The following is a 22112-nucleotide window of genomic DNA, read 5'->3' on the forward strand; positions in this document are numbered from 1 at the left end:
GAAAATGTTATATAATTTTGAGATGAATAGAATTTTTATTTTTTTTAAATTAAGAAGTGGGAATTGCCTCTGATGGGGAGAGGTGATTTTTCTAACTGTTTTGACATCTTTGTATGCAGTGCACTGTATTGCAAGTTTACTTGGCTTATGGATAGCATCCTACTTAAAAAAATTAAAATCCATAATCTTTTGGTGGAATTCAAATTCCACTATGGTCATGGATGTTTTTCATTTTCATCACCCAGTCTGAAACTACCACTCTGCTCCATTGGAGAACTCAAATAGTTTCAAGAAGCTGCATGTTTGGTCTAGAACAGTATTTCAGATGATCTAACACTTTGTTCATGTTATTTTTGTACCATATGTTACCAGCATGTGGAGTGAGAGAGAGGCGGCTAATGGTTCCTTGTAGTCAATAAAAGATTTAAACTGTCTTTCCTTCAAAAGCATATTATTGCTATAAATGAAAAACAACGATATGATTTTTAGATACTTATATGGCATTCACTGGATTAGAGAAAGATGCTGAAACTTTTTTTTCACTTGGTTAGACTATAAATTATATATTTAGTTTAATCCTTTATCCAAGTGTAAGCAAACAAAGTTTGCACCTGAAGTATTTTCAGGACTGGGGCAACTTGTAGTAAAGGTGGCATGACTTCACATCACTTGCCTTAGTATCCCATAATGCAAAGCACATCTCCTTGCAGATATGTATTATGGGAAGAGTCACTACCCAGACTGGTTTCGACCTTTATTGAGGTCTCATCAGTGGGAGCCAGACCCAGAGGTGATACCAAGGTCAAAGCAATGCAGAAGTCATATTTATCTATATGAGTTGTCAAAAGGTGTCACACCTTATTAATAAATTACTCTGGATTAGAGAAATATGTTGGAAGTTTTTTTCCACTTGGTTAGACTATAAATTATATGTTTAGTTTAATCCTTAAACAAAGTTTGCACCTGAAGTATCGTCAGGACTGGGATAACTGGTGGCAAGTGTATACAAGTCCCAAAAATTATACCTGTTTTCTAAGTTCATTGCAACTTTTGTATCTTAAGTGTACAGCCTCTTAGGATAAACTGCCAATTGCTTCAAATTAATTCCCTTGAGTAAATTGGGATTTTGGCACCTCTCTCTGAGCAAAATGTTTTAACATTGACTCAAAAGAGGATTCTGATGATTCAGTTTGGTGATTGATATCATCTCATGGTGAAGCTGATATTTAAAGCAGATAAACTATTATCAGATCTTAAATAATATTTAAAATGATTTAAACTTCATTCCATTTGTATGGCATTAACTTTCATTTCTGAAAATAATTTACTTCCCAATACTGTAACCTAATGCAATTTGATTTTTAGTTCCAGGTCTAATTCAGAATTTCTGTGCATCAAATATTACACCTACTGAAATTATATTGGAATGGTCTATGCCCTATAGTGAACATAATGGTATTTTGACAAAATTTGAGATTTTATATCATACTGTGGTAAGTTTGCTAAGTTCCTTATTATTACTAAAAGAATATATTAGGCTATATTGCAAAACTTTAGCTTGCTCTTGTATAAAGTTAAATTACAGTGTAACAGATTTCTTTAATGTTTATTTGGAAACAAATTAAACAATTATTCATTAGTTATTGAAAAAATGATTCATTAGTAGTATATCCAACTCTTGCATTTAACCTACAAAAATAAAATTGATATTTCAGAGTCAAGCTTTAAAAAAAACATAAAGAAATAAAGATGCATCTACAGTATACTAATACACAAAAAACACAAGAGATATTAAAGGTATCTGTAACTCTAATAAGTGATATGGATACCTGTAACATCTCTTTCATTTCAACAAAAGTTTTAATATACTGATCTTGAAACTCTCCTTTCAAATTTTGTACATAGTTGAGAAGATAATTAGTAAAAAAAAATCTTAAAAAAAGCTAAAGTTTGAAATTTTAACAGCCATGACATTCTCTAAGCATAGAGACACATATTATTGCATGAAGAGATAAAGAGTAGATGATCAGAAAGAAAATGATTTTTGTGTTCATAGAATCTTTGAATACAAGGATGGATCAAAATGGCTCATAGTTTCTTTTGCCTTATGTATATACAAGTGCCAACTTGGTTAGAGGAGTGTTTTGCAAAGGTTTACTAAGTTGGTGTCGGGTCTGTGGAATGTGAGATATGAGGAGAGATTGAAGGAATGTAACTTAGAGTCTTGTGAATAGAAGAAGGGAGAATGTGATTGACAGATATAAGTTGGTGAGGGATAGCTACCAGATTAATATGGAGAGGTTTTTCATAGAGTAGAGGGTGGCAATTGAAGAACTAGAGGCCATTCCCAGAAGCTGTGTAAGGAAGATATGAGTAGGGGAGCGAGAAGCAGGTTTTTTGCATGGAGAGTGGTTGATGAGGCGATTACATTACCTGAAAGTGTGGTAATAACTGTGAATAGGTTTAAGGCATAATTGATAGTCTTTTGTGCATGATAGTATAGTGCTTCCACAATGAATCCTTTGACTCCATGGAGGTCAAATTTTAATAATGATGATAATAGTAATAATTCATCTTAAAATGAAAATCTGATCTTGACTCCCCTCCCCCCAATTCCGTTTAGCCTGACTCTAGCTTGTTTTTTTTTTTTTTTTCAAAGTTTCTCCTGCACAATTTTTCTTAGCTTCTTTTCTCAAGTATGCTTGTATAAATCTTATCTAGAATACTCATTTATAACTCATTTAAAAAAAACTGAATGTGAAAATTAAAGAGAAAGGAAATGTCTCTATAATTTTCACATTCAGTTTTTTTTTTTTTTTTCCCCTGTCTATAGAAGATAATGTGTTCTTGATTATAAAATTAAGTGTATGTGTGTGGGAGGGGGGGACATATTCACATGACTTCATTAATGCTTTTCTTTTAATTGTTATTTCAGCACCATGAATAAGAGTGTTTATTAGTCCTGTTGTATGGAAATCACTTCTGCAGTAACATTATGTAATTTGTAGTGATTGGTGATGAATATATATGATGCAGTTGTTCATCTTTTTCTGTATAAACAACTGGTCTAATAGAAACTGTCAGGTCAGGCTGATCAGAATGCTTCATAAATAGTGTTCCAGCTCATGTTTCTTTTTTCTAAATATTCTGTCATCTGGTTTCTTCACCTTTTGTATTATTTTCCTCTTGGTTTTTTCCCCTTGGTTTACATTTAATATATATATTCCTCTTGGTGTTCTTTGCAAATTCATTTTCATTATGTCCTAATCACTATCTTTCCTTGTTTTTAGCAGCATTGTCCTCAGAACATTCATTTCCACAGTCATGTAGTTCCTTTTTTTTGAGTGATGATGCTCAAATAGGCAGGTCACAAAAAGTTAATAGAATGATTTTTTAATATAAATCCCACACCCCCATCAGTTGCAGAACTTATATAAGATTGCCATATGTGGGAAAGAGGACGCTGGTAAACAGAATGAAAGAGAATGAATTGAAGTGAAATCAGTGGCTTTTTAGTTCAACTAGGAATGTGTTAACTGATAGTTGCATGTTTTTATGAGGTGCTTAGAGAAATGTTGCGAAATGATAGTTTCAATTTCACTAGAACAGCATAGCATTAAAGTAAAGTACCTGTAGAAAATACAGTGCAGAAATAATATTCATGAAAAATAAATTCATTCACAGTTAATTTAGTAGAGAAAGACTGCATCTGCTGCTTCTCTTAACAGTCATCCTAATTTGAATAAATGCAGTTGCATAAAACTTCTCAAAATATGGGAAACACTAATACTTTGAGATCACATTTACATCCTAGGCTGCCAACAGGTATCCCCTGAGTGCGCCCCACCTAGTTAGGACTCTAGTTTTTCATCCATGTTTCACTTGGTTTGTTGCCTTAGTGTTGCCTTAGTGTGTTATAACCCTCACATTGTAATCTCTGACAATGTCTTTGTGATTGAGATGAGATATTGGAAGAATTAAATATTATTTTCAGTCATTTCCCAATGCAGTTTCACTCCATTAAACTTCTAACATAAATGGAAAATAATAGCAAGTTTTTTGGAGGCTAAGGTTAACATAGATGTGGTGTTTGAGCAAGGAAATGCTGGGGATCTAATTTATTCCAAGAAGAGAAATATGATTCTGTCTGGAAATCTGAGGATTTTCAAAAGTAAGGGAAAATCAAAATTTCTTGCAGTTTTAACAGCACTGAAGTAAGTTTCCAAAGATCTCTCACTCCAACTCGATGGTGACTTGTAAATCTGAATTTAAGGCATTAATCGACAGCCTTGAAACACAATTTGAGCAATGCAAAGTTTAATGAATGAAAAGAGGAATGGAGTGTTATGTCATCAGTATAACAAGGATAGGATTTGGAATAATTGAGAAAAGGTTATTTAGGAATAGGGATATAAATGTGATGGATGAACATATGGAGCTTTAAAGCACATCATTGGTAGGAAATTCTGTGGAATGGAAGCCACCCATCAAAACATATAGGAAAGATGAGGAAATTGACTACCAAATTCAAAGACTAGAAGGTACTAACTAGCCAACTACTTTAAGATTTTAAATTGTTAAGGAGGCCACCTCTGTGCAAGACCTAATCAAAATGACTTAGAAATGTCAAGTGATAATGCTAGTTTCTCCAAACTGTGGCTTGCATCCAGCAGTGCAGCGTAGGTTAGAAAATCTTCTGTGGATCATCATCAGCAGCAGAAATCTACGCTGCTGGTCAGTGATTAATTCGTGCATCCCAGATGGTCAATAGATTGACCACCTGGTCAGCCATCTCTGTTATTTTTAAGGCAGTCAGACTTTTATCTTCCTTTTCTAGAATGGATTGAATATAGACTTGCATTCATGCTTCATATACCATAGTAGATGCAGGTAATCATCAGTGTGTTGTCTGCTCTGTATTCAGGCTACTGTTTAATTTATACAGTAATGATATAGGGAAGGATTTGAGAGGAATATCTACTTGCTGATGATGCAAAATGGGAAAGGGCAATAATTAATAAAAATAAATTATTAAAATAAAAGAATCGTTATCAGTTTAATGTGGGAGAGAGAGAGCAAGAGCATGCACTTTGAGATGAAAAGATTACAAGATGTGTATATTACATGGATGAAACTGGTTTGCAGGAAATTGATGAGGTCAGGGATTAGGGAACTCAAGTTCAAAAGACCTTTTTCATGAGTAAGAATAATAGCTCTAATGATCATTTGGATGTTAAGAACACACTGACAAGTAGAGACAGGAAAGTCATAATTCATCTTCATAAGCTTTGCTATGGCCACCTGGACTGCTTGATTTGGTTGTTTATATCATACGTGGGAGGAGGAGAATGATGTCAGGAGGTTGCATTTCCTTGGGGTGTTGTTGTTATTGTACTGCCTGCATGAAAAAGAGAGTGTGAAGTGCAGAAGTTTCACTTAATGGCCATTTGATGGACCAGAAAGTATTACTGCCACTTCAGCAGGAAGTAGGTTTCTGCATTTTGCTCTTTGAGCATGCAAACTTTTTTTTAGGCATGCCAGAATTTCATGCCTGCTGGGGCATTGCCCATTTAAACAAAGCCCATGTTGTTTTCATCATGGAACCAGGATAAACAGTACAGAGTCAGCTACTGGAAAAAATCCTGGAACACATCCCAAACGGACATCAGCAGGCTCCAAGACTGGCACTATCAATGTAAGAAGCATCGAAGGAAAAGAAATGAAATTAGCAGAAGAATTGGATAAGTACCAGATCGACATAATAGGTGTGACTGAAACAATGAAGACAAAAACAGGTGAGATCTTTCTAAGCAACAAATACAAAATGTTATATTCATGCAATAACAATCAGGAAAAAAGGAGTAGCTACAGGGTGTTCGGGATAAATTTGACATATTTATAATTAATTATATTTTTCCGTAAGTTACATGTATTAACACACACTTCTCTTCATTTAAAAGTTTGGACCCTTCTTCATTCATATACAAGATGTCAGAAAGGATGGATAGCTGGAACCCACCTGAATCATGGAAGAGAATAACTTGTATCATGATGATTCGTGCCCGCCATCAAAATAAGGATATTACGACTGCTGCCCAATGCTCCCTGAATACAGTAAAAACAATCAGGCATGAACTAGAGACTTGCAATGGTGACTACGAGGATGTAGCAAGAAGAAAGATCCCTAGCAGACGATCTGATTGCGTTCGTACAGCAGAATTCCTCGCAAATCTGCAGGAACAGGTGTTGAAGAACCCTGGCATTGGAATTCGGGCTTTGTTCGTGGAGTTGCTAACTGTAGTCAAGCCCTGGATAACAAGGGTAGCCAATGGTAGGCCGTATGTATGGCAGCAGGATTCGGCCCCTTGCCACACCTCTGGGAAAAGTCAAAAATGGTTGTCTGAAAATTTCTACGACTTCACCAGTCCAAATGTTTGGCCTCCAAACTCCCCAGACCTTAACCCCATGGATTATTTTGTATGGGGCGCAGTTGAAAAAGACACCAATCGCACTTCCAGTAATACAAAAGCCCAGTTAATGGATAAAATTAAAACAGTTTTTGCGGCCCTTCCCAGGGAGACTGTAGCATCAGCTTGTTCGAGGTTCCGAAGCAGAATTGAAGCTGTGATCGATGCTAATGGTGGTTATTTTGAGTAAATCTTGTTGATAGTATTGTAATTAACTCTGCCTGTAATGTTTTTTTGTCAATTCATTAAATTTAATAGATACAAAGAAGATTTTCTTTTTCCTTACGAAACTGTCAAATTTATCCCGAACACCCTGTATATGGAAGTTTTTTCACTTGGCTATGCTAACAATTACATATTTGGTTTAATCCTTTATCCGAGTGTAAGCAAAAAAAAGTTTGCACCTGAAATATTTTCAGGACTGGGGCAACTTGTTGTAAAGGTGGTATAAGTTCTGAACTCTTGCCTTAGTATCCCATAATTCAAAGCATTATGGGTATGTATGGATATGTATAATGCTATGCATTTTGAAAAGTATCACTACCTAGACCGGTTTCGACCTTTATTGAGGTCTCGTCAGTGGGAACTAGACCCAGAGGGATACTAAGGCAAGTGAACTTGTACCACCTTTACCACGGGTTGCCCCAGTCCTGAAAATATTTCAGGTGCAAACTTTGTTTGCTTACACTTGGATAAAGGATTAAACCAAATATGTAATTGTTAGCATAGCCAAGTCAAAAAACTTCCATCAACTATTTCTAATCCAGGGAATTTTAATAATAATGTGTTGACACTTTTTAGCAACTGGTATATGGTGATATTGTTGTGTTGTCCATCTTGCTAATTGATCCATTTATGTTGGTTAGTTGGATCTATTCTTATTTCTTTAAATTCCGTTTTTATTTTGTTAGATGCTGATTGATACTGATCCGAATATAAGGAAATTTATATTATACTGCGCTACCCTATATTCAGATTAGTCTATATAATACATAGGAATCAGTCATCAACTAAATTTTGCAATCTCATTTTATACAGGCTGAGGTTAATATTATCATTTAAGGCTTCCACAAGGTTCAAATAAGTTTTATGAGCAGTGCAATGAAGAAAATCAGGCAAACAACAAATGAATTCAATAAAATAAACATTTAATACAGGGTTATAGAACATGTACATCATCATCATCATCATCAAATTCCTGCCATGTACCCTCAAGGGGCGTACAGGATATGACAGTACTACATGAAAAAATTACATCATTACTAACTTCCTAACTACAATTTTCCTCCAAATCAGTCTGTTACTTGTCAAGACTCCAACATTATCAGATCTTATATTTCTATCGTCTAAAGCACTTTGTACCGTATCAATCCACCTATATCTTGGTCTTCCTCTGGGTCGTTTTGCTGCCCACCTGGCAGAGAACACTTGTTTTGCTAATCTTTCCTCTCCCATTCTATTTAAGTGACCATACCACCTGAGATTAGCTCTGCTAACGCATTCCTGGATGCTGACAATGTCAAGCTCTTTCTTAATATCCTCATTTTTAATATGATATTGCCATTGATGCCATCTGTTCACGCCTATAATCTTTCTCAGGACTCTCATATCTGCGGTCTCTAGTCTTTGGTCAAGTGTTTTACTTCTGACCCAGCTCTCAGATGCATAAGTTAAAACTGGTTTGAACACTGTCTTGTATACAGCTAATTTAGTGTTCTGACTAATTTCTTTCTTATTCCATATGAATTTATTCAATTGACTTCCCACCATACCAGCTTTGCTGATTCTGTTGTCTATTTCTATATTTAATTTACCATCTTCGGTAAAAATCGTACCTAAGTAGCTGAAATGTTTTACTTGTTCCACAGGTTCTCCATTCACAACGCAGTTGACATTTTCAATGATTCTGCCTATTTTCATTGTCTTTGTCTTTTTATTGCTGACCTTCATACCATATCTATTACAACAGCTATTCAATTTAGTCAGAGAATCTTGCAGACTTGTAGCGGATTTATTTAAAAGCATAACATCATCCCCATAAAGCAAAGAGCTGACATTAACATCTCCAATTTTGATATCAGGTTTAATACCACATTCCTTCATAATGTGATCCATATAGATAATGAATAACAGAGGGGATAATGTACATCCTTGTCTCACACCAGATTTAACATTTACACCATCTTCCTGTACTTCCTTCAATTCTAACTGCTGATTTACAACTCAAATAAACTCTAAGTATTGCTTGATATAATGCCCCATTGACACCATATAACTGCAGCGTATTGAATAGCTTCTCTCTTGGCACTTTGTCATATGCCTTTTCCAAATCGACAAAACTTAAATACAGATCTTTGTTATATTCCCATGCTTTCTCAACTGTTTGTCGTAAAGTGAAGATCTGATCCTGACAGCCACTATTTGTGCTGAATCCAGCTTGTTCTTTACCAAGCTTTTCTTCCACAATTCTTCTCAACCGTTTCTCAAGTATACTTGCATAGATCTTGCCAGGAACACTCAGTAGGGAAATTCCTCTGTAATTCTCACATTCAGTTTTATTTCCCTTTTTATATATGGGTACTATGAGAGCTCTACTCCAATCATCAGGAATTCGTCCCTCTGTCCAGGCTTTCTGAACTATGCAGTGCAGCCACTGTAAGACTTTTATGCCACCATACTTCAGCATTTCTGGTCGAATATCATCTACTCCTGCTGCCTTTCCACATTTCAAGCCTTTGATAGCTTTTTCTACTTCAAGTATGGATGTGTATTCCTGACTGCATGCCTGGTCAGTGTTTTTTATCACTGTGCTGTCATCACTGCTTGTTTCATTTAGCAGTTTTTCAAAGTAATTACTCCATACTTCAAGGATATCTTTTTCTCCTGTTTTCATGTCACCTTTATCATCTCTAACTCCTTTTACAGCACTCTTTCCTCCATTCCTAAGCTTCTTCAACAACCTCGAGAATATTTTGCCACCTTCTTGATATTTATTTTCTATATTCTTGCTAAAGTCCTCCCATGACTTTTGTTTAGCTAGTTTTACACACTGTTTAGCTTTCTTACATTTGTCTCTGTATTCTGTAAGAGTAAAAGCTGACTTATTTGCCTGGAACTTTTGATATGCTTTCTTCTTTTCCTTCACTGCCTCTTTAACTTCCTCTGTCCACCAGGGAGTTCTGATTTTTTTATCCTTGCACACAACCTCACCACATGCCTCTCTGGCAGAATCTATCAATGCTTTCTTCAGAGTTTGCCACTGAATCTCCAAGGTTTGATTCCTGTTCTCAAACTCTTTCATTTTCTTTTCAATAATCTTTCTGTATTTTTAGTCTACAGTTCACATCTGAGAGCTGCTCAACTTTTATTCGCTTTAAAACTTTCTTACATGTTATTCTTTTCAATATGAAATTCAATTTTATCCTGCTCAAGACTAAGTAGTGATCACTTCCAATTTCAAATCCTCTGTACACTCTGGTGTCCTGCACCCGGGGAGAAAACATCAATATCAACAATAACATAGTCAATGTGACTTTTCTTATTCCTAGCCTCTTCTCTCCATGTGAATTTGTGCACATTTTTATGTTGGAACATGGTGTTAGTAATAACCAGTCCATGTCCTGAGCAGAAATCCAACAGATATTTGCCATTATTATTAGCTTTGCTCTTTTCTCCAAATTTTCCCAAAATATTTTTGTATGTCTCACAATCATTTCCTACTCTGCTATTTAGATCCCCAACGAGGACCAACTTTTCATTTTTCCTTGTGTCAGTTGCTTTTTCTAAAGCCTCAAAAAATTCCTCCACTTCTACCTTATTAGAACCTTCTGTGGGACCATAGGCACAAATAAGTCTCATTGTCCAGTTCCCCATTCTCATATTTGCCCACATTACTCTACTTGAGACTGACTGCCATTCAAGAAGATTAGCCTCATATTTTGTGTTGAATACTGTGGCTACTTCTTCTTGTCCTTGATTGTCATTGTCTGAATATAACATTTTGTATTTATTGCTCAGAAAGATCTCACCAGTCTTGGTCTTTTTTGTTTCAGTCACCCCTATTATGTCGATCTGGTACTTATCTAATTCCTCAGCTAGCTCCATTTCTTTGCCATTCAGGCTTCTTACATTGATAGTACCGATCTTTAACTCTGGTGATGTTGAGTTGGGGTTTGTTTTCAGATTTGTTCCAGTAGCTGACTTTTCGCTGTTTGCCCTGGTTCCCTGGCGAATACAACGGGAGCCTTGTTTAACTGGGCGACGCCCCAGCCGGCATGAAATTTTGTCATGTTTTACCATCATTTTTTTATTTTGGTTTAACCAATAAGAATACAATTTGGTCGGCTAAATCCCAAATTTCCAGCCCATCCTAGTTCGTTCAGTATCAAAGTAGATACCCAACAGGGTGCACCACAAGAAGGTGAGGATTGGACATTAGGTCAGAACCCCTGGTCGGTACAACACCAGGCAACTCCTTTCAAAGGTGGAGAAAGCTACCAACACTCCTATCGTACCACTTTACCTCAGTCCTGAAGATACTTTCAGGCACAAACTTTGTTTGCACACACTTGGATAAAGGATTAAACTAAATTTATTACTGCATCAGACAGTTCTATAAATCCCTTCCTCTTATTCATGATACTTCTGTAATTGATAGATCTCATGTCTTGTTCTGTGCAAAACCACATATGCATACTGTTTCCTTCGTGAGGTGTTATTCATTCTTCAGACTATCTCCCACTGTACTTTCATGAACAGTCTTGTTGACACTTAGATCTTTCTACCTTATCACAAATTTTACCCTCTTTGCACAAGGCAGAAAACTTCTCCGAAGTTTTTTTTTTGTTAATTTTAACAGATGAACAAAAAATGCTGTCTAGTTAGCTTAATGGATAGCTACTTTGCTTCTCAACTTAAATACTGTAAGTTCAAATACCACTCTGGCATGGATGTTTTTGAATGATTTCATGAGTAATGATTTTCACTATCTGGTGTGATGCTGTTGTATTTCTTATTGCAGATATGATGTACTATTCAGAGGCAGTCCAATTCCTTTGTACATTCTTGTGATATGTGAGCTGATATCCCATGTAATCCTAAACCGTATTTGCATTGAGATTCTGCAATATCAGAATTATATGTTTCGTTTTTAGGGAGAGCCTGAATTCTTTGTTGTTTATCTTACTTACTATACTAATATGTTATAGGTTATAATATTTGTTTTTGAGTGGGATTATTATTTTTAAAAAAATTAAATAAAATAAGATTAGCATATTAACTTTCAGACATTCAAAGAATGAGCACGTTCAAAGAATGAAAATAGAAAGATTACCAAAACAAGCCTTAAAGTACAAGCCATTAGGAAAAAGAAAACCAGGATGTCCTCTTAAAAGATTCGACAATGACTTCTAAGGCCAGAATAGGCCATGCTAGGCCTAAATCCTTGATATGCATGATGATGAGCATATTAACTTTTGCATACTAGTTGGTTGCATCGTACATACTACTACTTTGTATATATATTACTACTTTGAGCCTTGATGAGACCCTAGTCCTTCTTTTGGAATCTATTCCTAAATAACCTACTCTCTGAGTAGTTTATTCAAGAATTCTGTTCTTGGACCACTGCTATTTAATTAGTTCATTAATGATATAGGAAAGGATCTGAGAGGAACTGTTCAGTTATTTGCTGATGATGCAAAATTGGGTACAGCAATAGTTAATACGCATGATGCCAGAATTTTGCAGGATGATTTGGATAGATTGGCAAATTGGGCTAAGGAGATAAGATGTCAGTTTAATGTGGCAAAGTGTAAGATCATGTATTTTGGGATGAAAAGATTATCAGCAGTATCCACATTGGTGGAACCGTACTCCAGGAAATTGACGAAGCCAGAGACTTGGGAGTATTATTGGATAGGCAGTTCAAGTTTAGGGGACCGCTGAAGAATACTTTCGCAAGCAGAAACAAGCAGGTTATTGTTCCTAATGATAAGACCCCCTCGTCTTGACTACTGTGCACAGATCTGGGGACCAGGGTTTCTTGGTAATGAGGAGGTGGTGGAGAGGATCCAGAATTGAGGACCAAGATGGTAGCAGGTCTATGGAATGAACCTTACGAAACAAGTTGAAGATTTGTGAGTTAGAGAACTGGTTGATAGGCGAAAAGGGGTGATATGATTGAGACATACAAATTACTGAGGTTTTACAAGATTAATTCAGAGGAAATTTTTCAGAACAGGTGTGATGGGAGAACTAGGGGCCATCCATGGAAACTGAGCAAGGGTGTTAGAACTAGGTTTTTTACTTGGAGAGTGGTGAATGAGTGGAATAAGCTTCCAGAGTCTGTTGTGGGTGCCACAACAGCGTCCAGAGTCTGTTGTGGGTGCCATGACTGAACGAGTTCAAAGCAAAGTATGATTGATACTGTGCAAATGCTGAATAGTTCTTGTCATAATGTTTAGGGCCTCCCTTGATGAGTCTAAGGATTCCTTGGAGTTGCCCTTAATAATAATGTAATTGAGTGATGTTCAAAAAATATTACCTTTCTTTTTTTCAGATTAAAAATGCTTTAAAAAATCAAAAATAAATCCCATTTAAATAGACTAAATACATTTTAGTTAATACAGTACAGTTCAAATGACACTTTTTTTAATATAGAAAATTTAAAAAGTCTTTCCCAGCCATTAAAATTAATAAGAAATCTTGTAAAAAGAAAAAGAAAACATTCAATTAAACAGCCACAAAGTAGTTAGATAATAGGTAAGTGTTGGTTCGTACTTCCTTGTTTTTGATCCGCCATCTTGCTTTAACTCTGTTCTTAAATAAGTAATAAGTTGTTGGTTGATTATTAACTTAAATATAGAGAAATTTATATTTTTAGACTGCGCCACTCTATATCTAGATTAGTCTAATGAAATGTAGTGTAACCAAACATCAACTAAATTTATATCAATATTATTTCTTACGTAGACCAAGTTTATCTCCTTTGTTTGAAGCTCCCGCTAGGTCCGATAATTTCATAAACGGTGCAGTAAAGGAGATTCAGGCAAACACAATTTTAAAATCATCAAAATAAAACATTTAATTCTGGGTAATATATCATACATATAAACTCAATTCTGAGAACAAAATAATATAATTGTCTTAGCTTAACTGGTCACAACATCTTACAAATTCAGTCTATGGGTATTCTGCTATCAGATTTATAGCTTTCACAATATTAAAATAACTTTTAATAGAGTTCAATATCACAAAATCTCTTAGTAACAAATTTTACTATTATCACACAGTCAGTAAAGTCTTAATACATTAATGGTGGCAACAACTGCTTCATAAGTATACACTTTCATACTTCGGCTGATTTCAACAAAAAAACGTTATAGTTAATGGGAATAACAGGAGGAATTACACATATATCCCTGCACTGAAGTAACATAAAATTGGACAGTTCTTACACCGGATAAATCCTTTACTCATCTATTTTACTATGGACACACTTTATAACTATATTTACTTAGCACACTATGGCAGCACTATTTGAAATAAATCTTCTCATTGATAACTGAACTATTAATTGTTGCACTTCACTTGTATAGACATACTTGGATAAAGGAAAATGCTCATTCCTTCTTTAACAATTTTCGACCAATTCAGCTCTCTGTTAAAGTTCGATGAAACTAATGGAAACACGTAGTAATTCTTAAACTTCTAGAATTATCTGCAGGTGCCTATTACTTTCCCGGTCCTTAAATAGTCCAATTACAGCACTAAAGTTCTAGACACAGCAAAGGATTGCTGTGTCTAGAACTTTATTTCACTTTGCTGCCTCTCAGTATTCACCTCGTTTCTCTGGGCTATCCTCAATGCTCTCATGTCCCTGAATGGACGATCCTGAAAAAGAGAAGAGCCCCGGTTTTCTCTGCTCTCAACTTATATACCTCCCCTCTTTCCCCCCCCCCCCCCCCAAAAAAAAAAAAAAAAATTGTTTCTCATGCTCTCTTATATCAAATCCTTCTCTGCAGTTGAATACCATATCTCGCGATCCATGCATGCGCTAGCTATTTCTAGTCCGTCTCCATAGTAACAAACAAAATAAAATAAAACAGATATATTGCATAACATTATACCTATACATACTGGTAGTGATAAATAAAAAATCAAAATATTATAATTCACATAAGGCATATTAAACTTATATATACAATTCCTCATAATATTAAAATAAGGAATAATCAAAACAAACAGAATATTATTTCAATACAAGGTCTTATCATTGCTAACACATAATTTAGATTAAATAATAAATTTTAATAAATAAACTCAAGGCAATTACATGAATAATAATTTACAATCATGGGATTTACATTAGATAATATCTACAAATGTAGCCTTTAATATGGTGGATTATGTTGGATTCTGAAGGGAGTATTAATAATTTTAAATTTCTCTTCATTCAGAATCCAACATAAGTAACTCTGTGCTAAATTATCATATCTCATTAAACCAAAAAATTAATTTTATAGGTATTCCGGTTAGTTTATCTATCGTAAATGTTGCCGTTAAGCAGAAACTAGTTTTCATTGCTAAAATAAAGAAATGTCAGCAAATATAAAATAATGGTATTAATGTTCTGTTTCTCACGATAAGATTTGTTTTTCCTCCAAAAGAGCTCATCTTTTCAACGTTCTCTTCAGTTTCATCCATCAGATAGTAAAGGAAGAATTACATCATTAATTCCAGGAAAGACATATATTTTTGAGGTGAGTTTATCCCAATAACTTTATTAAAAGTTAATAATCATATCATGCATCATTGGTAATAAATGGTGTCAAAGTACAGACTTAGTCAGTTTATTATGGCTCATATAAAAAGGATATTGTCCCCTTATTTACCATCAACAAATCTAACAGAGAATTCATAAATCTATATTTTTTACTTTTACTGAACCTTATTTGATTTAGCGGATCTCTTTGATTTTAATAAATCTTTGAAATTTGTTGTTTTTAATTGTCATATTATTGGTCACTTCACTACCAAAGTCCACACACAAGAGATGCCTTTTATTATCTAACCACAAAGGCAGTATGCTGTGAATGCTCTCTGTATGTACGTGTCTAAGCATCTATATCCTTCTCCTGCTGCATGTTCCCCCTGCCCTTTTCTTTTACCCTCTGAAACAGTAATATGACAGTAAATTCAAACAGATATATTGTCACTGCATTTAAAATAAAAAAGGTAAACCTTTCTCAAAAAATCTAAATAAAAATATTTAAAGAACTCAACCGTACAAAAGAAATCTGTTCCACATTGACCAACATTTGACACATAAATACTAATTTAAATGATATATACACTGCAAGCATCTGAACTTGATCTCCTCTTTTTGACCAAACCTCAAATTACTGCAGCAACAACAACAACAACTTTGGTCCATATTAATTGTACAAACTGCACTCTGGGTGATTCCTTCCACCACATAGGTGCTCTGATATTCCTTGTCAGAGGATGGTAAATCATGAATCTCCTCTTTTTGACCTTCTGGGTTTGACCTTGTCCCATTATGTATCATTCATCTGCTACTCCCCTAATTCTGAAAATTTTTCTTGCCTTTTTGACTTCTTATCCTTGACGATTGATTTCCTGTGTTCCAACTACCTTAACAGTGAAATCATTCTTCTTGGCAACTTTACTGTTAACAACTTTAACTGATTTCCTTTTCCAAAGAAGAAGGAAGAGAAGTTGACCTGTAAAGAATGAACAAAAACAAATTGTTCATGTCCCAACCAGAAAACCCAAAGGTTCTCTCCAGTCACCCAGCCACTAGATCTTTTCTTAACTAGTTCTTTTTTCACGTTAATTGTTGAGGTGACCTCTTCTCTTGTAATTGATCACAGCATCATACTACTTTCATCTCTTGTGGAACATCGTTCTCCCCCTCCCCCACCCTTTATCCATTCATCTTATATCTTTTGGCATTACCACAGTACCAAGTGGAAAGGTCTCTGATTCTATTTCTGTTCTTCAGATCCCAAATACTTGTGATTATATTACAGAAATTACCCATATTGGAATTGAGGATCTTCGTTACTCAATCTATTCAAAATTCCTGGTATCCCAACCATGGTTTTCCTCATTTGCAGCTTACACTGAACAATAATTAATGGAGGTAAGTTTGATTTTGAAAGACTAAATGTAGAAAATTTAGTCTTATGGCAGTCATACTCTCTGATCCTTGCAAAAACTATTGAGTGCAGTTCTATCCATCTGTGCTCCTGCCTCTCTCTCTCTGTTTTTCTCTGTCTCTCCCCCATATGGCAGTATTGCAATTTCACCTAAACATAAAGCTAAGCTCTTGCCATCACTCTTTTCATCCAACTCCTGCATGGATGACCAAGGTAAATCACCTGCACTTATACTTGGAACATTGCATTGCATGCCAATGTGGGGGGGGGGGGGGTCTTTTGCCAGAAAGACATCAGCAGAATCTTGAACAACTTGGATACCAAAAAGACTTCTAGATCTGATGGTACCCCACCAACTGTGCTTTTGAACTAACAGGTGATCTTTATCATTTCTAAACCATAATATGTTATTATAAAAATCAAGTCGATATTAGATCCAACATTATTTCAAAACTGAATGTAGAAACTGTGAAAGTTTCGTAAACAGAGAGCTTACGGGAATACACCCGCCAGCATTTATGAGTTGCCCTAGTGTGGACCATTTAGAAAACACGAATGCTGCCCAGATGTCCATTCATCTTTTCTAAATGGTCCGCAGTAGGTCAACTCGTAAATGCTGGTGGGTGTATTCCCATAAGTTCTATGGTCCACTTATTTTTATGAAACTTTTTATGATCAATTTATAAGGGTGTTTCATCCTTATCAGGGTGGAATCATGAAGAACTTAAGTGTAGAGGACAGGAGAGGATGGCTTAATTGTGAGTAAGCAGGAGGTATTTGAGGAAATAAATAAACTTAATGTCAATAAGGTGATAGAATTTGATGACATATCACCACGCATCTTAAGAGAATGTTCCAGGGAATTGGCAGTAACATTGGCATGCCTGTTTAATAAAAGTCTTGCAACAGCACACGTTCCAAGGGAGTGGAAGGAGGGTAAAATTGTTCCACTGCATAAATGTGGTGATAAGACTATAGTTTCAAATTATAGGCTGGTCTATATATCTAGAGTTGTGGTGAAGGTGCTGGAGAGATTGGTGAGAAGTAGGATACAGAAATCGGTTGATAACAGCAGTATTCTTTGTGGTTATCAGCATGAGTTTGTTAAGGGAGATCATGTTTCACTAGCTTACTTATGTACTATAACAAGGTGACAAACACCTTGGACAGGGGAGATGCATATACAATAGTGTACTTGGATTTTGCAAAGGCTTTTGATAGATTGCCACACAAGCTAGTAAATAAATTGAAACAGATGGATTGGATAACAGACTTCTGATTTGGATCAGTGACTGGCTGTCAGATAGGTATCAGAAAGTTGTATATGGGGGTGCAGCAGTGCCGGATTTACGTATAAGCTAAAAAAGCTACAGCTTAGGGCCTCACAATCTGCTGGGGTCTCAAATAAAAAAACAAAAAAAAATATAAAAATTGATAAAAAAAATATTCGTAGAAAAATCACTCAAATGAAGTCAGACATATCACAATGATCATTTCTAAATAATTTTAAATATACAAAATATAACATTAAAATAATTTTGGCACATTGTAAAAGTGATTGAGATATTTTGTCTTCTTTTTTTTTTTTTTTTTTTGAGCCTTATTTGTCGTTTTTAAAACCCTTTAATTATATAATTATTTTTGTGATTTTGTAAACGCATACTTTATTTTTTTTTTAATAAAAATTAAAAGACAATATATTTTCATATATTAGAAAGGCATATATGTTTAAAATTTTTCTGAGACCAGCTGATGTAATTTAAAATAGTAGGGGGCCTCTGGGTTTTGGATAGCTTAGGGCTGCAGCAAGTCTAATTCCAGCACTGGGGTGCAGTATCCCAAAAGAGAAAGGTCACCCTGGTGTGCTGCAGGGGTCAGTTTTGGGGCCATTATTCAATTTGTATGTTAATGATATTGGGATGAGTTTAACTAGTGATATACAGATGATGCAAAACTGGGGAGAACAATGCAGAGTCAAGTGGATGTTATAGCTTTACACGAGGACTTGAAAAGATTGCATGAATGAGAAGGTAAGTGGAACTATCAGTTCAATATTGTAAAGTGTAAGGTTTGAGATTTGATAAGCAACAATGGGATACAAAGTATACACTTAGTGGGGAAACTTAAAAGGAAATAGAGGAGATGAGAGATCTAGGAGTGATAGTGGACAAGGACCTAAAATTCACAGGCCACATTGCACAAGTTGTGAAGACATCATATCGGATAATGGCAATGATGCAGATGACCCTGACATGATGGGAGTATAGCTATCAAATAGAGAGGTTATGATGCCATTGTGTAATGCCTTGATCAGGCCTCACATGGGTTATTATGCATAGATTTGGTCACCAGGTTTTCATGGTGACAAGGATCTGTTGGGAAGGGTCCAGAGAAGATTCACAAAAGTGATCAATGGTCTTTGGAATGTGGAGTGCAAGAACAGATTGAGAGGATGTAAGTTGCATAGCCTCGTGAATAAGAGGAAAGGGAGCGGATATGATTGTTACATATAAGCTAGTCAAGGGTTGTTATCAGGTTGACATGGAAGAGATTTTTCTTAGAATGAGGGAGGGAGGTAGAAAAGAGGCCATTGCTGGAAACCGTATAAAGATGTGAGCAGAGGACTGAGGAGAAGGCTTTGCAAGGAAGGTGGTTGCTGAGTGAATGCATTGCCTGAGTGTGTTGTGAATGTAGACACGTTGAATCATTTTAAGGTACGGTTGGATGAGCGATGTGTGCAATAGTGTGTACCTCCCATAATGAGTCTCTGACTCCGTGAAGGTCGGATGTTAATAATAATTCAGAAGACCTGGTCAAAGGATCAAATTCTAGATGATGGGAGTATAGCTATCATGGTACCCATCTGTAAAAAGGGAAATAATACTGAATGTGAGAATTATAGAGGAATTTCCCTACCCAGTGTTCCAGGTAAGATTTATACATATATGCTTGAGAAACTGTTAAGAAAAATTTTGGAATGGAAGCTTGCAGGAGAACAAGCTGGATTCAGGTCAAACAGAAGTTGTCAGGAACAGATTTTCACTTTAAGACAGATAGTTCAGAATTCATGGGAATATAACAAGGATCTGTATTTCAGTTTCATAGATCTGAAAAAGGCATATAATAAAGTACTAAAAGGAAAGCAGTTCAAAACACTACAATTATATGGTGTAAATAAGTCATTATATAAAGCAGTATTTGAGTCTATGTTTGAGTTGTAAGTCAGCAGTTATAATTGAAGGAGGTACAGGAAGATGGTTTAATGTTAAATCATTTGTGAGACATGGGTGCATGTTATCTCCACTGTTATTCATCATTGATATGGATCGCATTATGAAGGAAAGTGGTATTAAACGTGATATTAGATTCAGAATATCTTAGCTCTTAGTTCCAGATCAAATGATTGGAGCAGAGCTCTCATGGTACCTATCTGTAAAAAGGGATCATACTTAGTTCTGTGCTTTATGTAGTTGAGGTTGTACTTCTAAACACATCCAGTTCAAGTTTTCAATATTCCCTGATTAAATTGAATTATTAACCGTTGAGATAAATTTGTTAAGAAAATCAGGACATACACCATTGTTATGTCATTGTTTCCTCTATATTATACCTTATTCTAACTCTAAATTATCCCGTTTTCTATCCTACTGCTGTGCCTTTTAATTATTAATTCAGATCTATTTCCTCTTCGGATATTGGGAAAATTTATTTTTATGCTGTGCCAGCCAATATCCTATAACAGAAGAGACTCTTGTTCAGGGAAACAATTCCAAAAGCATATACACAACATTCAATCCTATAATCTCGCCTTGTAGATCAGTTAGCAGTCGTGACCTGAATCTCACTTAAGCAATAATATCTAATTCCTTCCTGCCAAAAGGTTCTATTTCATAAGTGGTGGTTTGAATTCGTAATCAGGCATAAACTCAGATATAAGGTACAAAACATGTTTATTGGAAAAGCATAAAACATTTACAGTTAAGAAAATTCAAGTACTCAATAGAACAAAACTCACTCTAAGTTAAGGTTCATACTAAATCACAACAATGAATTTGAGTAAGCTACATCCTTCAATTACGAAAAGATAAGATTAAGTGTAAGCATAACACTACTAGGATATAATTCCTTTCGCAAGTTATTCACAGAACATGCATTGAACACTTTCATTAATACTCTGTCAATAACCATCTTAATTCTAAATTCCGTTAGTCAAGCCTAGCCATTCTCAATCAAAATACTGCCTATCAACAATTCTTCTTTGTTCCACATGGTCTTAACTAATTCAATCAAATTCTCACTTAAAAGTTCTCTATTAGTGTCCTCAGTTTTCAGTATACACAAATTTCTTATTCTTCTAAGCGATTTTTAATAGAATGAAATTCTTTACATTACCAGATCCTTTCTGATTTCATGCCGCCATCTCATGTAGATCTGGATTACCTTACTATATAGTTATCGGCCGTCTTTGCACCTGGCGATGCACTACGCTTTTCTTTGAATCATTTCCGCACCTGGCGATGCACTATGCTTTTCTTTGAATCATTTCCGGACTGTGGCGTGCTGTCTACTGCTCTGCTGGAAATTTTCTCCATTCTCCTCGATGGGAGTTTATTCGAAGGCTCGATTCTGCATAGGCCGTCGTAACATGATCAGCTTCACTTGGAAATCCTCAAGCGTTCTCAAGAATAGGCCTCGTCATCTGGCATCACTCTAGTCGACCCACCGCTGTCTCACGAATCCCCCGACAAAACTCCTAAAACTGGAATCCAGGAACTGAAGAAGAAAAAAAGCCCTGTGATATCGCGCACATCGTCTTTTATTCACCCTTTCGGGCACCCTCTATTCGATGTGTTTTTTTACCCACGAACCCCATCGTTCGTGCCCCTTGGGTGATCCTACACTCTCCCTAATCTGTTAGGTTATCCTATTCCAGGTAGTCGTTCTGATATCACTTTCCACGTAGGTACAGCCTCCATCGCTATGCTCGACTCGGACAGATTATACACGATTATTCCGGATTACTTATTATCTTTCTTAAAATTTTGTAATGTACTAGACAGCTTAATGGGATTTACAAATAACTTACCAATTCCCTTACATAATTCTTACTATTCTGACACAAAATTCTCTGCTTCTCATTTCAGTTATACAGGAATAAATTTCAATATATCACACATATGGACTACATCCATATGTGTCATATATTGTCATTATGTGTCATTATCACATAACATAAAGAAATTTTTCATAATTATTAGCTGATGTGCAGGTATCTCCTTAATTAGTAATATTTATCATGTTAAATCCTGAATAAAGAATTTACTGTAAAGTTCTCCATTCAGGATCTAACAAAAGCCCCCTTTCAAGAAAAAAAAAGTTTTTCTGTTCTCTCAGAGAAACCCTTTTTTTTTTTTACTCCTTCCTCAGTTTCCTGGGGATGACTCTTCTGTTTAGCCTGGGC

The 22112-nt window shown here is 35.5% G+C and overlaps 1 protein-coding gene across 1 annotated transcript in view; it reads left to right on the forward strand.

Moving 5' to 3' along the window:
- Nucleotides 1-22112, forward strand: part of LOC150097850 (tyrosine-protein phosphatase 10D-like) — a 501687-nt gene that overhangs the window by 302650 nt on the left and 176925 nt on the right. The window contains exons 17-18 of the mRNA XM_090406609.1: nt 1366-1493; nt 15137-15229. Coding sequence (XP_090262735.1) covers nt 1366-1493; nt 15137-15229 — 221 coding nt within the window. The remainder of the gene's footprint in view (nt 1-1365; nt 1494-15136; nt 15230-22112) is intronic.

This window comes from Typopeltis vanoorti, chromosome 16 (assembly GCF_054136105.1).
Source record: "Typopeltis vanoorti isolate ZY-2024b chromosome 16, IOZ_Tvanoo_1.0, whole genome shotgun sequence".
NCBI classification, from domain to species: domain Eukaryota; kingdom Metazoa; phylum Arthropoda; class Arachnida; order Uropygi; family Thelyphonidae; genus Typopeltis; species Typopeltis vanoorti.